Here is a 16,451-nt window from a genome sequence, read left to right on the forward strand (position 1 = left end):
GCTGTTCCAACAAGGCATTTAATAGCAGTTTGGATTATCTCTAAAAACCCTTTCTGTGGGTGAAACATGTCCATTATAGGGGAAAAAATAGAAACCACCTGCACATATTTTCCTAATACCACGAGGCAGCTGTTGGCATTACACAAAGAGGCGTTCAGTATATATGATGGATTCACTCAAAGGAATGTGTAGGATGCAGGCAGAACACAAAATACAACACTTTCCCAACAAGAATCAGTTTGTTAATGCTCAGATATCCAGCTTGCAAGTGTCATTTATTGTGCCAACCTCTCTTTCCTAATATGTCATAAAGCAACACAGGGATATACATTTTACAAAAATATCCTTCCGTCTTTGTTTAAAAACAGATCCGTTATCCAGAAACCCGTTATCCAGAAAGTTCCGAATTGCAGAAAGGTTGTCTCCCATAGACTCCATTTTATCCACATAAACCAAATTTCCAAATTTTCTCTGTAATAATAAAACCTGAACTTGATCCAAACTAAGATATAATTAATCCTTATTGGAAGCAGAACCAGCCTATTGGGTTTATTTAATGTTTACATGATTTTATAGTAGACTTAAGGTATGAAGATCCAAATTACGGAAAGATCCATTATCCGGAAATCCCCAGGTCCCGAGCATTCTGGATAAAAGGTCAAATACCTGTATTTAAATAAGCAGAGTATATACAGGTATCTTTTATATAGAAACCTGTTAATCAGGAAGCTCCAAATTACGGAAAGGCCATCTCCCATAGATGCCATTTTAACCAAATAATTCAAATTTTTAAAATTGATTTGCTTTTTCTAAGTAATAATAAAACAGTAGCTTGTACTTAATCCAAACTAAGATATAATAAATCCTTATCGGAACCAAAACCAGCCTATTGGGTTTTCAATGTTTTCAAGATTTTCTAGTAGACTTAAAATATGAAGATCCAAACAACGGAAAGATACGTTATCTGGGAAACCCCAGGCCTGAGCATTCTGGATAACAGGTCCCATACCTGTACGAAATTCAGGCATGAAGAGTGTGAACAAGGTAGAATTATACTTACAAGTTTTACTCTGTGGCCAGGAGTTGCACTGATCTCCCAGGTACATTCCTTGCGACTCGGATACTTGTCTGGCCAGTTGGGACTTGTAATAACTCCATTTGGGCTGTGTATTCTGTGTTCACACTCAGCTAATCAAAAATAACAAGTAATTACATTAGCATAATAAAGCACCAACATTTGACTGTGGTGTAACCAAAAATACTGTAGTGATTGATCGTTTTTTCTAGTGTTTGCGTGTGTAATTCATTTTTATTTTATCTGTTTACACAGTTTTTATTTTATGAACTGTTCCTTTAGAGGGGTTGTTCACCTTTGAATTAACTTTTAGTATGATGTAAAGAGTGATATTCTTAGACAATTTGCAATTGTTTTTAATGTGTTGTGGTTTTTGAATTATTTAGCTTTTTATTCAGCAGCACTCCAGTTTGCAATTTAATTTGGTTGCTAAGACCCAAATTATCCTAGCAACAATGCATTGACTTGAATATGAAAAGGAATGGGGCTGAATAGAAAGGTGAATAATAAAAATTAAATAATAGCAATACATTTGTAGCCTTACAGAGCATTTGTTTTTTAGATGGGAGCAGTGACCCCCATTTCAAATCTGGAAAGAGTCAGAAGTAAAAGGCAAATACTTAAAAAAAACTGTAGAAAATGAATAATGAATACCAGTTGAAAAGCTGCTTAGAATTGGCCATTTTATAACATGCTAAAAGTTAACTTAAAGGTGAGTCCAACATTTTAAAGCCCAGTGGTTATTTATTCTATACTGAATAAATGTAAAATGCAAATATTTAATCAAATTGGGCCAAGCTTATTTTTTTTTTTTGTAACCTACCTTCCTTGCAGTCGTGTTTATTCTCATGAAGAACAAAGCCATTGCGGCACTGACAAACATAGCTTCCAATGGTGTTAGTGCATTCATGTTGGCAGCCACCATTGTCTTTTGAGCACTCGTCTTTATCTGCAGACAATCAAAAGCATGTGTTACTGCAAGTTCTGGTACTTCACTCCAGTATGGTTTGCAGAACAGGATCAAATGTAACAGTAGTTTGAGAAGCAGAGGATACTAGTGCAATTCTGTGCCCACATAAGACTGACCTGTAACCTTGTATAAATAGAGAGGTCCCTTTCTGCAGGCCAAATGTTTGTGGTACAATAAAGAAAGCTGTGTTTTGCAAATGGGTTTTCTAGGAAATTTCAAAGTATCCACTAAATGTAAAACGTTCCATAAAAACACTAAAGTATCCTGGGCAAACCTATAGACAAGGTTACAAGTAACTTGCTATATTCAGAAATAGATTTAGTATTTCAAGAATTGCATAGTAAATCAAAATAGAGACATTTCCGACAATTTAAGTTAATGTTTTAATACATGGAAATGTCTAAATTCTTGCTTCAGAAAGAACTAAGGATGCACCAAATCCATCATCCATCATGTTTAGGACAAACAGACTAAAAAGTCTGACAAATATCAAACCAAATCCAAAACCCAATTCGCTTATTACGATCTGAGCAAGATAGAAAAATGGCATCTTCTTTAGTTGTCCAAGTCACATGACATTGAGAGAGATTAGGTTACATCTCAACACAGAACAATGCACCCAATTTCTATTCATTCCCATGGGATTTTTAGAAGCATATTTATCAGTGGTTGAAATTTAGGGGGCTATTTATCAAAGTCTAAATTTATCTCAATATTTTCTGAAAAAATATTCCCAAAAATTTTGTTTGCGGGGCAAAAAAATCGCAAAAACTCGTGCAAAATACGAATTTAGCGATTTTTTTGGAATTTATGGCCAAAAACTGAGAATTTCACAGTTTTTTTTTTAATTTTCACCTGAAAACTTTGGATTACTGCACAGATCTTTTTGACTTCTCTCATTGACTTATATGCAACCTCAGCAGGTCTGAGATGGCGGATTTTCGTATTCAGACTTTTTCTATCCTCAGGGTATAATAAATTCCTGAAAAGATTTTTTTTCCGCTAATAATTCAGATTTTATACTAAAAAAACACGAATTTTTCTAGTTTTTGGCATTCTGGGTTTAGTAAATAACCCCCATAGAGTTCACCATTTGATAAATACACTACCAAATTTCCCAAAGGAATGAATAGAAAGTGGATGAATATTTCTGTGGTGAGATCTAACCTCACATTTTGCCTTTAAGGGTACGGATTTTATTTGTCCAAGTACTCAAGTTTTGTCCAAATCTGAATCTTGCAAAAAATGCTACAGATTCTATAGTAGCTCAAAAAAATACTAGATTTGGTGCATCCCTAGAAAGAACAGAATAAGCATTTGAAAAGAATAAATCTAAAAGAAGCTCATTTTCCAGTAGGATTAGTTCTGATTACAAGCCCAGGTATAAGTAATAACCAAATAATAAACTAATAGCTGAATATTAGCAATGGTCATTCAAGAAGAAATTCATTGCCTTCCACCAGGATGTGTCAAAATTTAAGTTTCCCTTATTTTATAATTTTTTTTTGTGGTTCCATTTAAATATTATGAATATTACATTTCCCTGATTTTACATTTTCCCGGAATTTACACCATTTTTATTTGGTCCCCTGAAAAACATAAAATGGGGGTTCTACTCTATTATCAACATATATTTTTAAAACGCCAACATATTCCGCAGTGTTGCACAATAAATAGGTGCAAATAGTAAACATAAGGGAAACACAAAAACCACCAATAACCAAGACAAGAGACAGAGGACCCTGCACACAATAGCTTACAATCTTAAAGGGCTGTGTTTCCATCATGTATGAAACTGCATGATTTCGTTTGATGTATCTAGAGAACCCCGCAGTATCCAATGTTCTGATACAGCATTGAACAAAGTAACTGTAGTTGGGTTGCTACAAAGTCCATGAATTATAAATACTGTATGTCCACACTATTTTAATCAGCAGTTTCCAGAATAAATAGAACTTGGTAGTAGTGATGAGCAAAATAGACTCAAATGGGTGAAAATAAATTGTTGTGCGTCAAAAATTTGCCGCACAATTTGTTGTGCATAAAAAAAATGTTGTCGCCCATAAACCAACACATTTCGACTTCTTTTTCGTTCTGTGAACTTTCAGCAAAGCGAAAGAGGTCAGATTCGCCCATCGCTACTTGCTAGGCCCTTTAATTTATCTAAATATGAGTCGTATGGCTTCTGATTAAATCAGCCCTCTATCAGAAGTCTTTGTAATTCAAAAGCAACTGAAATAAATTAGCATTGGCCCTTCCAGTTAATTCACAAGTGCAACTCCGTCCTATGTGGTCAAATGACACATCATATAACCAGTTGGATAACATAACAAACACTGAGCAGAATTATATTGTTTATGCATTATTTTTATCAGATTACAATCTATCCAGCTCTTTTTGTTTCTTGGGTGGACTAGCTGAGAATATGATGAATTTCCGATGGCTGAACTATTCCACCCATTCCCATATTCCCCATTGAATGAGCTGTGTTTCTTACGTACTAGTAAATATGATAAATACAGATGGGAATATTTGGACAAATGATTTATTGTTTTTTTCCACTACAAAAAAGTATCTACGGCTGACCGCACGTTATTTTTTTTCCCCCAAGCAGATCACAAATATCTCATCATCCTATAACCCCACCTTTCTAAAACTTCCAATGAAACAGTTACTATGAAGGAATAAAGGTATGTTACCAATTATTGTCATCAAAGTACAGATGATAAATGAATGTTGTTGTACTAGTCTAGAGTCACAGTAGGTTTATGTAATTTTCTACTCTCCCAGTACACACGTTTTGATGATAAATTCCTTATTTCAAAAAGCCTACGAATACAGGTGGAAATGAAGGGTGGATTGTAAGCTCTTTGGGGCACAGACCCCTTTCCTACTGTGTATTGAAATCCATAGCATCTAAATATTTATTCCACATAATTATAATAATGATAGCTTTTGTGTTTACGCTTTATAAATAAATATATACCCTGTGGTGCTATATAAATAAATACAATGAATTAAAACGCAATTAGTGATAGGCGAATTTATTCGCCAGGCGCGAATTCGCAGTGAATTTCCATGTTTTGTCACTGGCGAATAACGTTTTTCTGACGCCGGCGACGGAATTGACAATTCGCCGGCGGCAATATCCGCGTTTCGCAAATTTTCCCGCAAAATTTGTGGCGAATTGAAACGGGACAAATCCGCCCATCACTGAATGCAATACATGAAATCATTCCCTCTTTTCTAACAGTGGCAGGAGAAGTCAGCAGCAAAGCATTCATGTTCCATGTGTCTTGTTAAATAATATAACAAACTATTTATTTGAACAGACAAACTACATTTCAATATTATTCCTATTTTTCGGACTTTTGCCAATTGTGATCTGATGTGGTGTGAAACACACACTCCACTGGTGCCAGAAAGGTGCCTACACGGTGCACAGGTTTAGACTTAGATTAAATCAACAGTAAAAATATAAAAGGGACCCTTGTTTAAAATGTGTCTCATCAAAGTAGGTTTTGTCACTGCTGTGTTTATTTCTGTGGTGCAAATGCAGAGTCAGCATGATAAACTGTGTGAAATTAATCCCCGGGATAACCGCATAGATGCTTAGAGGGTTATTTATAAAAATCTGATCTCTTAAAAAAAGCTTGACTTTTGCGTACTTGCTCAATGCTATCTGCTATAGCATCCCCGATTTTGCCTTATTTATCATTAAAATAACTCAAATAAGTCAGATGATGAAAAAATCAAGCGAAAAACCAAAATGTACAATTTTTTCAGACTTTTCTCCCGATTCACTAGATTTTTCCGGGTTTTTGCCCGAAAACCCAAAGTCTTTCGCATAAAGTTAAACCCAGCATGGACCACAATATCTTCAAATTAGGATAGGGACATCTCCCCATTGACTTATACATGACCTCGACAGGTTAGAAATGGCAGATTTTTCTATTTAGACTTTTTTGCAGCATCGGGGTGTAATTAATCTCAAGTTTGTTTTTCTACAAAAAAAAGTTTTTGACCCAAGCCCGACCAGAATTTTTTTTTTAATAAATAACCCCCTTAATTGAGAACACAGGTGTCCATGTTTTTCCTGAGAAAATTTCTTGGAAATCATCGGCATGTACCTATTTCCCGCAACTCCCATTCCCAGTTATAGAACGCAGTTTCCTTGGTGAATATACAACCAACAATATAGTCGATGTACATGTACCATTTAAAATCCCTTTTTAAAAATGCCTGTCGTATGAAGTAAAACCTTGCAATTACAAATTCAAATTCACTTAATTTAAGTGATGCATCAAATATACTTTATTCTCAAAACAAACAGCTCATACTTAGAGGCAGATTTATCAAGGGTCGAATTTCAAGGGGTTAAATCCCTCGAAATTCGACTGGGGAATAGAATCGAATAGGGAATTTGGGCGAATTTACGGGCTGGCGAATAGTCGAATGAGCGAATAGTCGAATGGGCGAATATTTGCCCGGCGAATAGTCGAGCGATCGAATATTCGATCGAATGATCGATCGAATGCCTTTTTATTCAATCAAAAACTTAGAAAAAAAGCCTATGGGACTTTCCCATAGGCTTTTAAAGCAATTCGGTAGGTTTCATCTGGCGAAGTAGGCAGCCGAATTATTTTTAAAAGAGACAGTACTTCGACTATCGAATGGCGTTTTTCGCTCGAACTATTCGAATCATTCTACTCAGGCGAATTTACGCCAATTCGATAGTCGAGGAGCACAAAAAACTCCTTGAAATTCAAGTTTTTTTCCCTCTATTCATTCACCCGAGCTTAGTGAATATGCCCCTCTATCATCAGGAATTATTATTTCTAGGAGGAAAATAAAACACTACTAAAATACAGATTTTCTGAAATACACTAAGGAGCATATTTATCTCAATAAAACCAAGCGTACCACAATTCAGAAAATGGGAATTTTAACGCTCTTTTCTCTCGTATAAGATTTTTAGGGGCACAAAACAAACTCTATTTTCACCCGTTGATATATATATATTCCCTTGAAAATGACATAAAAGGTGACAGAACTACTTTTGATCTCTGGTTTTGCATCTGTTTTACCAGTTAATGACCACTTTGGATATTCTATGACACAACCCCATGGAAGCTTAATGGTTTAGGTAATTGTGTAAAAGCAATAAACAACACAGCCATCATCAGTGATGTCAAACCTTCTGCCCTTTTACCACCATCTACTCCAAAGGCTGAAACTGGACATTGGAAGCTCCACTGCCCAGAAGCTTAAGGGCGACAAGTTTGGTACCTCTGCTTATGTGTCTAATTATTTTATCAGAACATATGTTTTGTGTTATAAATATAAGTAATATATAAAGCATTTCTTGCAAAGAAGAGTTAATAGCAAGTTCACGGTTGGAACGGAGGCTTTTAGTTAAAGAAAGGGTCCTTTTCCCACGGCAGGTTAGAGTGCAACAGGTGGTCATACCTCTGAGGCTTTCAGAGGCCACCAGTCTGCCAGTTATACGTACACGACCGGTTGGGACACCTTTAACCAAGTCCTTGCAAGATTCAAAAATAAAAAATTTCTCTTTGCAGGCAGCTTTCTTGTCTGTGAACAAAAATGCACCAACACAGCAGCAAAGATAAACATGTGGATTCAGACACTTCTGCTTTATATTAGCTGGGTTCATTTATAAACGCTCTTAGTTTATTGAGCTATGTTTTACTCTGCCTTTCCTAATAAGGAGGAGGAAGCGGAATAGGGCAACTTCCAGATCAAAGATGAGCAGGGATTCAATTCATCATTGCACACATTGTTTAGTAAATTGCAATTGTACAAATTGAGTTTATTTAAGCAGACTAAAAATCCATGAGTTGTTATGGAGTTGTATTACATCTATATAGATATCATCTATTGCATTCAAAAGCAAGACAAAAAATAAAAACATATATATATATATATATATATATATATTATTTTAAATATATAATGTATTACATACTGTTTATAAAAGTAAAAAGACCTATGCAACTTTTTTTGCAACTTAGAAGCAAAGCCTTTGTTCCCGTGCAGTAGCCAGTAGCAGATGACTGTTAATCTAGCTATAAATGTCTACATCCACTGGTTTGGCCAGCTCAACATAAGATCACATGGTGATGACCAAAAGGTAAAACTTAATCAGTACAATAGTCAAAATATGCTCATAAAAGTGCTACTTACTGATTTGCTGCTATGGGTTACTAGGGACAAACTTGACACCTGACATCAGTTTAGTCCATCCCTTAGATTTAAAGTATATTGGAGCAAGCCTACAGATGGGTAATTACCTAAAAATACCTTACAGCTAAATCATATAGGAAATATGCAGTGTGGGACAAGTAAAATAGTTGAAAATCAAGCAATGTTCCATTAGCAGAGCTATAGACAGTGATGTCAAATTTACATTACCTACAATGTTTATATGTGTCAGAGTTACATTTATGTACAAGGATGTTTATAAGTAGCTTTAGAGCGGGCAGTTGTCCTTTGGGCTTGGGCTTTCGAGGGTGCATTTGCCTGAAAATCTAAAAGGTGCATTACATTTATCCATTTTGCATGCCTGATGTTTCTAATGCCGTTTTGATCTGTTTTGATCATAAATTCTATCACCTCCCTACGCATGGCTTTGGAGTTCTGAGTTGTTCTGATGGAGCAAACTTTATCTGGACACGTAGCACAGTTGCCAAAGATACTTGGCTCACCATGGTCCACCATAAATCATCCATCCATTGCATTGATTTTGCATTAATTCTTTGACATGCTGTGCTGTGGTGCATGTGTGTATGTTGAGTGAACCATATCGCAAAAAAGGTTTGCTTGGCAAAAGCTTGAGGGGCCCATGTTAGATCTTCCTAATTTACATAGGTGTTTTTCCCTTAACACACGCAAGCCCCTCTCCTCAAGCAGTGCTTACTCATCTACATTTGACAGAACTGTATAGAACAAACATAACGGAAGGTACAGTTGAAGGGAAAATATGTTGTTAACACTTTAATACCTGAAAAGAAGTGTGCCCGAAAGCCCTTTTTAGATACCGTGTTGTCAGACTTAAATTCAATCCTCATGTTGTTGAATTGAGATGTTATCACTTCAGGCACCTCTGTCCCACAAAATTTCCCATGTAGCTTGGAATCAGAAGAGAGGCCACTCCGAACCTCAACATAGTCATATTTGCACACCTATAAAGCAAAAGCAAGGCTTAGTTAAAAATGAAATGCTGCAGTAGAGACAGTATGACCTTAACTTAACCATCAACATAATGGTCAACATTTCCTCCTAAGCATTTAATGAGAAATGAAGAGTAAGAAAAACACAGCATTTAATGTCTTGAAAATATGTTATATCATAGAGAACTGCTAGGGGCCGATTCACTAACTTCGAGTCAAGGATTTGAAGTAAAAAAACTTCTAATTTCGAAGTGTTTTTTGGGCTACTTCGACCTTCGACTATGACTTTGAATAGAAGGATTCGAACTAAAAATCGTTCGACTATTCGACTATTCGATAGTCGAAGTACTGTCTCTTTAAGAAAAAACTTCGACCCCCCTAGTTCGCCATCTAAAAGCTACCGAAGTCAATGTTAGCCTATGGGGAAGGTCCCCATAGGCTTTCCTAAGTTTTTTTGGTTGAAGAATAATCCTTCGATCATTGGATTAAAATTTCTTCGAATCGTTCGATTCGAAGGATTTAATCGTTCGATCGATGGATTATTCCTTCTATCGTTCGATCGAACTATTTGCGCTAAAATCCTTCACTTCGATATTCGAAGTCGAAGGATTTTAATTCCCAGTCGAATATCGAGGGTTAATTAACCCTCGATATTCGACCCTTGGTGAATCGGCCCCCTAGTGTAACTGTTAATTTTGTAGATATTTCTGTACACAGTTGCCAGCACTCCTTCAAACTTGAATAAAAGTGTGACTTGCTAAATGATAAATAATATGCTTCTTTTTATGTTGCCTAATGAGATATTTTATATACAAATATAATGGTATTTACAACACTTCTTTAAGGGAAAACATAAACCCCTTTTACTCATTCAGTTTGGTTTATGTAGAAGAGGTGCATGAACTATCTGAACTTTTAGAAATACATAGAATACACAGACACAAACTGAAATGAAACCATGATACTGTATATCTGTATATCTGTGCTTTTTGGCCCAGTTTACCACCCTCTTAGGCTCATGATGTAATGCATTCTAACTGGTTTCCATAGAATTTTGTGCACAGATTAACTAGAAAGCAACGGGCCATCAAGCCCCTGAATCCATCAGTTTAGCAGTGAAGGAAGAGTTGCATTAAACTGTGAGCTTTTGCAAATTCAGATGGTGCTTTTCTATATAAACCCAACTGCTCACGTCCAAAAGCGTAACATGTTTTCCCTTTAATAAATTGTCTTAGGAACTGTTCAATGGATGAGTCCTGCTTCATTCAGATCTAGAAGAAAGTTCATTCAAGGCCTGGTGTATGTTATTAATTCAAAGTCCATAAATCACAGCTGGGCAAAGGACTGCAGATTGGAAGCGAAAAAGGGGATTTGAAAAGAAATAAAAAAATATTGTTTCTGGCTTTACTTTCAACTTTCCTGTGGCTTCCATAAAAGTTATTTCTTAAATCTCCATAAGTTAGCAATGCTGTGTGAATAAAACCTTTCAATAATAATTAAACAATGCAGTGCCCACATTTTACTCATAAAAAAGCTTGGTGTGATATTGAGTCCAAGTGCACAGTCCCACTATAATTCTCTGTTAAGACTAATTGGACATGATTATAGAGGCTCTTAGGTAAGAACACTTAAGGAATCATATTCAATACACCAACTTGTGCAGAAAGACTTCAGATCCTATAAACAGCTGGATCTGAAACATTTAAAAGAAGTTACACGGATAGAGTAGAAAGGCCTTAGGTAAAAATGTAAGGTTAAGCCCATTCAAATAAAAAACTGTAATCTCTTTTTTTCAGTATAGATTTGGGGTAGACAAAATAATGGAAATAGTAGTTATAAGTATAGTATAGATCACCACACCTTCAGTTCTTTTTGGAATGCTGAACTATGGGGCCGATTCACTAAGGGTCGAATATCGAGGGTTAATTAACCCTCGATATTCGACTAGGAATTAAAATCCTTCGACTTCGAATATCGAAGTCGAAGGATTTAGCGCAGATAGTTCGATCGAACGATCGAAGGATAATTCCTTCGATCGAACGATAAAATCCTTCGAATCGAACGATTCGAAGGATTTTAATCCAACGATCGAAGGAATATCCTTTGATCAAAAAAAGTTAGCCAAGCCTATGGGGACCTTCCCCATAGGCTAACATTGACTTCGGTAGCTTTTAGATGGCGAACTAGGGGGTCGAAGTTTTTTTTAAAGAGACAGTACTTCGACTATCGAATCCTTCGATTCAAAGTCGTAGTCAAAGGTCGAAGTAGCCCATTCGATGGTCGAAGTAGCCCAAAAAAAAAATTCGAAATTCGAAGTTTTTTACCTTCCAATCCTTCACTCGAAGTTAGTGAATTGGCCCCTATGTGTTATTGATACTGGACTTTACACAGTTATTTAAGGGAAGGAGGAGGAGTAAATCTAGTTCACTAGTTCCAAAACATCTCAGAAAGGCTCAGCAATGTACAAATATACCGACTGGAGAGGCCATGGAAGGCATTTGAACTTTTCCTGGTGTTTATGAAACCAGTCTTAAATGTGTTTAGCAATGGGATGGATGGGGAAATTATACTGAAATAAGGGAACATCATGAGGAAAAATACTTTGCATGGCACAGAGCAACTAACTTTGTAAAATGGCCTTATATTGACCTCAATTTAAAGCCATAAAGAGAAATTTTGAACCTAATGATGCCAAAAAAATTGTTGCCCATGCCATTAAAAATTCATAAAAAGGGCGGAAGATATATTAGACAATATTAGTTTTTCCATTGCACTGGAGTATATGTTTTGTCTTCTTACACATCGTTCTGCATATTTGTGCTGTTTCCAAATGACAGTCCTTCGACAGATTCCAGTATTTTAAAGCTCAAGACCCCAGTATGGTCTGTTGTTGACTCAATTCTGTCAAACTTTTCCATACACTATTTCTATTGTTTATTGTAAATAAATTGACAACAGCAAAATGAAGTGGTAAAAAGGTCTACTTACCTCGTTGCCTTCTAACTCAAAATAATCAAATTTCATAGAGATTCTGTACTGAGAAGGAGCCACAACCTGCCACACACAGTTTTTGTTCGGAGGGTATTCTTTTGGCCAGGCTGGTGTAGTAATTGTTCCGTTGAGTTTTGTTAAAAGACCTCCACAAGCAGCTACAAACACATAAAGAAAAAAGAACATGTGATGGAAGATACAGTATAGGTGGATGTCAATATACATTATAGACCTTTAAGGAATGGTTATTATTGTGCCACTGATCAGTATTTATATATATATATATATATATATATATATATATATATATATATATATATATATATATATATATATATATATATATATAAAGATGTTTACTTGGTTACTGCTTAAATTCAGTGCAAAGTTTCTTTAATTTTGGCCATGTTTAATTACCTGTATTCAGCTATAATAAATGACAAAAAAAAATATCCATGTTACCATAGAAATAGACTAGTTTACCTTCACAGCTTTTTTTGTCTGGTCCAAGTTCATAGCCAGGATCACAAGAGCACTTATAACTTCCCAGGGTGTTGACACAGCGCTGCTCACATCCTCCATTGTCTGGCCTGGTGCATTCATCTTCCTCTGTAAGGAACCAAATACATTTGAGATAAAAAAAACACAAAGGTTTCATTTCTTTTCGCAGATTTGTGTCCATCTGATTTAGAGCACATGGAGATTAAAGGAATATGGATTTAAGAGAAAACAAACGTCAACGTTATGTCTGTGGATTATGTGACAAGGGACATTAATATTGACCGACCATATGAAATCCCATTCAGGGTCATATGAAGGATACTTTGGCAACAACAGTTGTAGATGTACGTTGCTCTAATGTCATATTTTAGAACAGATTAAGAGAATCTGTAAATCCAAGGTTTTGTTTTTTTTAATCATTATAACACGCGTTTTCCTTGTGCAAGATAAGATATGGTCTACCACCCACATGAAGAGAAAAATATATTAATCACTGCTTGACACGGTTTATCTTGAGAGCAAAAATAACACCTAGAAATAGTTGCTTTTACATAGTACTTGTATGCAATGCAGGTAAACCTTTTCACACATGCTGAGGACTGTTTTCATTCTGCCAATTTCTGCAAATTGAAAGGAAGGGAAAAAAGCAACAGCAGAAACAAAAAAAATGACCATACGGAAAGAATTTGCCTACAGTCAAAGGAAATGCATGAATTGATTACCTTTAAGAAAGTTAGCAGCAAACCCTGCTTTGTTGACTGTTCCATCAGAAACAAATTTCATCCACAGGGTGTTGGAGGTAGAACGAATGTCCTCTGGTTTATCGTAACCACAAAAATGGCCAATCAGAGGACTGTTTTCACTGGTCCCGTCTCTCACTTCCAGGTAATCATAAGCACAGTTGTCATGGCGCTCTATCTATATATACATACACAAAATAAACACATAAGCAATAGTTCTTTCTTGCTAACTTGCTGCAAAATATAATGCCAGACACATTCACTGAAAAGAAAACAACATTTGAGTATAAAATGTAGTAGCCCTGGAGAAAACTTCCTCAAACCATTTCCCTAGGGGGGTTATTTATCAAAGTCTCAGTTTATCTCGATATTTTCTGCTACAAACTCCGGTCAAATCCGCTCGGGTTTTTTTTACGTTTATTATTCCATTTTCCTGAAAATTTGCTTTGCGGGGAAAAAAATCAGATTTTCAGAATTTTCACCCGAAAACTCGGAAAACTTCAGGGTATTGCATGAAACCCAGCGCACATCAAAGAATCATTGGGACTTCTCCCATTGATTTATATGGAACCTCGACCGTCCGTGATGCCTAATTTTCAGATTCTGACTTTTCCATCCTGAGGGTTTAATAAATTCGAAAATTCCTGATTTTTTAAAAGTCCGATTTTATTTAAAAAAAAATTTCAGGATTTTTGCATTCGGAGTTTAGTAAATAACCCCCTAAGTGTTCCCAAAACACGGAGTAGCACAATAAAATAATGTACCCCTGAATAGAAACAGGAAAATGGAAAAAGACGTAAGAAAGGTGAACTATTTTCTGTAATATAACCTCTGGCCAGACTATTGGGTGTCGGATTCAATAGCAACTACATAAGATATATTTCTAGTCAGCAGATGTTTTTTTTAGAGCAATATTTAAATCATGGAGTTATTTAAGACAAAATGGAAACACATTTTATTTTTCCCTCTCAAAAACTAGAACTGTATTTTTTTTTTAAATTACAAACAGATTTAGAAATAAAAAGTTCTGTTATTTGGGATGTTTAAAACAGCCTGGTGAAATATAGGATTGTGATGAAAAGAAGCTAGTGCTTTAAACATTTAATTCAAATGTCTCCGATAAACATTAAATCCATTTAATCCTCTTGAAAATGCATGCAAGAGAAACAGTTCAGCCCCGTGCAAAATAAAGATCTGATGGTTAGCTGTTCAATGGCAATTTGTTCACTCAAACAGGAGGAGAATTAACTGAAAGCAATATAATTTAGCCCGAAACAGCTAAGGTCATAGCAAGAACGTTACCTCAAATGCCTGAAACGTTAACCCGACATTGTAATTTTCTGCCACTGTTATTTTCCACACGCATTCCTTCAGCGGCCGGTAATCATCTGGATAATTAGGAGACTGGATCTGGCCAGCGTCTTTATGGATCTCACCTCCACAAATTGCTGAAGGGGTAAACAAAATAAATATCTTCATATTAGGTGAATATTAAAGCAATATCAGCAAAGCGCTAAAACATTTGGGGATGTTTATCGATGCACTTACGGTCAACTTAAAGCCAAAACAAGAAGGCTTGCTTTAATATGTGTTCTGCCAAAAGCTTCACTTAAAATAAAAAAGCTTCAGAATTTATTGTATTAAACAGTCAAAATGATGAATTGTTTAATTTTACTCCCATCTACTGGACACCTACTGTAGCTGAAAAAATCATTTAAGCAAGTTCTGCTTCCCAATTTAAGGGCTTGTATGTCCTCTTATAATAATTATGTGTTTATTTAGTTGGCGTGGCTTTATTTATGGCTTTGAATGTGCAATGAGAATAGTTATTGAGTTTTCCTTGGTATGGAAACTTCTTAGATAAATTGTGGAATGAACATACACTCCTTAGACACACCAGCGTAGTTAAAACTCGATCTTTGGGGGCGTGGCCTGGCAGCCGAGAGAGATGGCCGCCTAGAAACTTAGCTCCGTCTTGGTATCCCGCCTTGAGCCCACATTAGCACTATAATTTACCTTGCCTTTTCTTCCCTGCTTCGCTTACACACTGTGAAGCCTTCGGGGTCGCACGGGGAGCTACTTCCGGCTGTACTGTGGCCGCATCTGCCAGGAGACGAGCAGGCTCTGCGTACTGAGACGCGCGCCTAACTGCGCACCTGAACGCTGCGGGAAGCGGCGTCCTCCTCCACGGCAGCTCACGCTGACAGCCAGGCTCCCGGACTGCTAGTGAGGCACCCGACTTGCAGGCACTAAGAGCGCGACGAGCCTTCAGCCCTTTCACTGTCGGACTCGGGCACCACGTGGCGGAGGGGAGGCCCAGCTTGCTCCAGACTGTATGTGAGTGCCGCCATTGCAGTTGCACAGACTTCACCTCCTCAGGCCCAGGCCTAACCTGGGGGACATTGGAAGCCGCATGGTCTAGTGGGGGGCTCGTGCACTCTAATCCCACTGCGCACTACGCAAGGCCCTATAGTGCGCCTCAGCTACGCCAGCAGCGGTGGGGGTGCCCAAACCTCTCAGGCCCCCCCTTTTTGGAAGATCACCCACGCTGAATACCGGCGCAGTCCGGAGGTCAGCAGAGGACCTGAGAAAGAGGGCCCCAGTCCCTCAGAGCCCATAGCTCGACCAACCCCGCCTTTCCATCACTATTGCCAACATAACCAGTTTTTGGGGTGGTGAGACGAGATTCCTCTCCCACGCTACTGGGGGTCCGGATTACTACAGGGCGCTTTTCACCCCCCTTTACAGTTCACCACACCACAGGCCTTGCGAGTCCCGCAACATTTGCTAGCTGTACGCCGGACGCTCGCTCTCAGCATCTCCCCTGAGATCGCTCATACAGTGCACCTGCGAGACTGTGCCCTGTTCCGGGACTCAACCTTGCGGACTACTTGGGACTTACTGTGACCTATATACGGACTACAAGCTTGCAAACCACCCTCCTCACCGCCTGCTTTCTCATTCGAACCCTATTCACCATCATG

General features: G+C 37.3%; 1 protein-coding gene across 2 annotated transcripts in view; it reads right to left on the reverse strand.

The window, feature by feature from the left end:
* The window catches only part of tll1.L (tolloid like 1 L homeolog), a 94,683-nt gene that overhangs the window by 9,752 nt on the left and 68,480 nt on the right, over positions 1-16,451 (reverse strand). For both annotated transcript variants that reach the window (XM_018241702.2, XM_018241701.2), the window contains exons 13-19: positions 14,770-14,915; positions 13,450-13,645; positions 12,710-12,835; positions 12,224-12,384; positions 9,067-9,247; positions 1,899-2,024; positions 1,061-1,188 (exon numbers count right to left, since the gene is read on the reverse strand). In XM_018241702.2, the coding sequence (XP_018097191.1) occupies positions 1,061-1,188; positions 1,899-2,024; positions 9,067-9,247; positions 12,224-12,384; positions 12,710-12,835; positions 13,450-13,645; positions 14,770-14,915 (1,064 nt within the window). The remainder of the gene's footprint in view (positions 1-1,060; positions 1,189-1,898; positions 2,025-9,066; positions 9,248-12,223; positions 12,385-12,709; positions 12,836-13,449; positions 13,646-14,769; positions 14,916-16,451) is intronic.

This window comes from Xenopus laevis, chromosome 1L (genome assembly GCF_017654675.1).
Source record: "Xenopus laevis strain J_2021 chromosome 1L, Xenopus_laevis_v10.1, whole genome shotgun sequence".
Lineage (NCBI taxonomy): Eukaryota > Metazoa > Chordata > Amphibia > Anura > Pipidae > Xenopus > Xenopus laevis.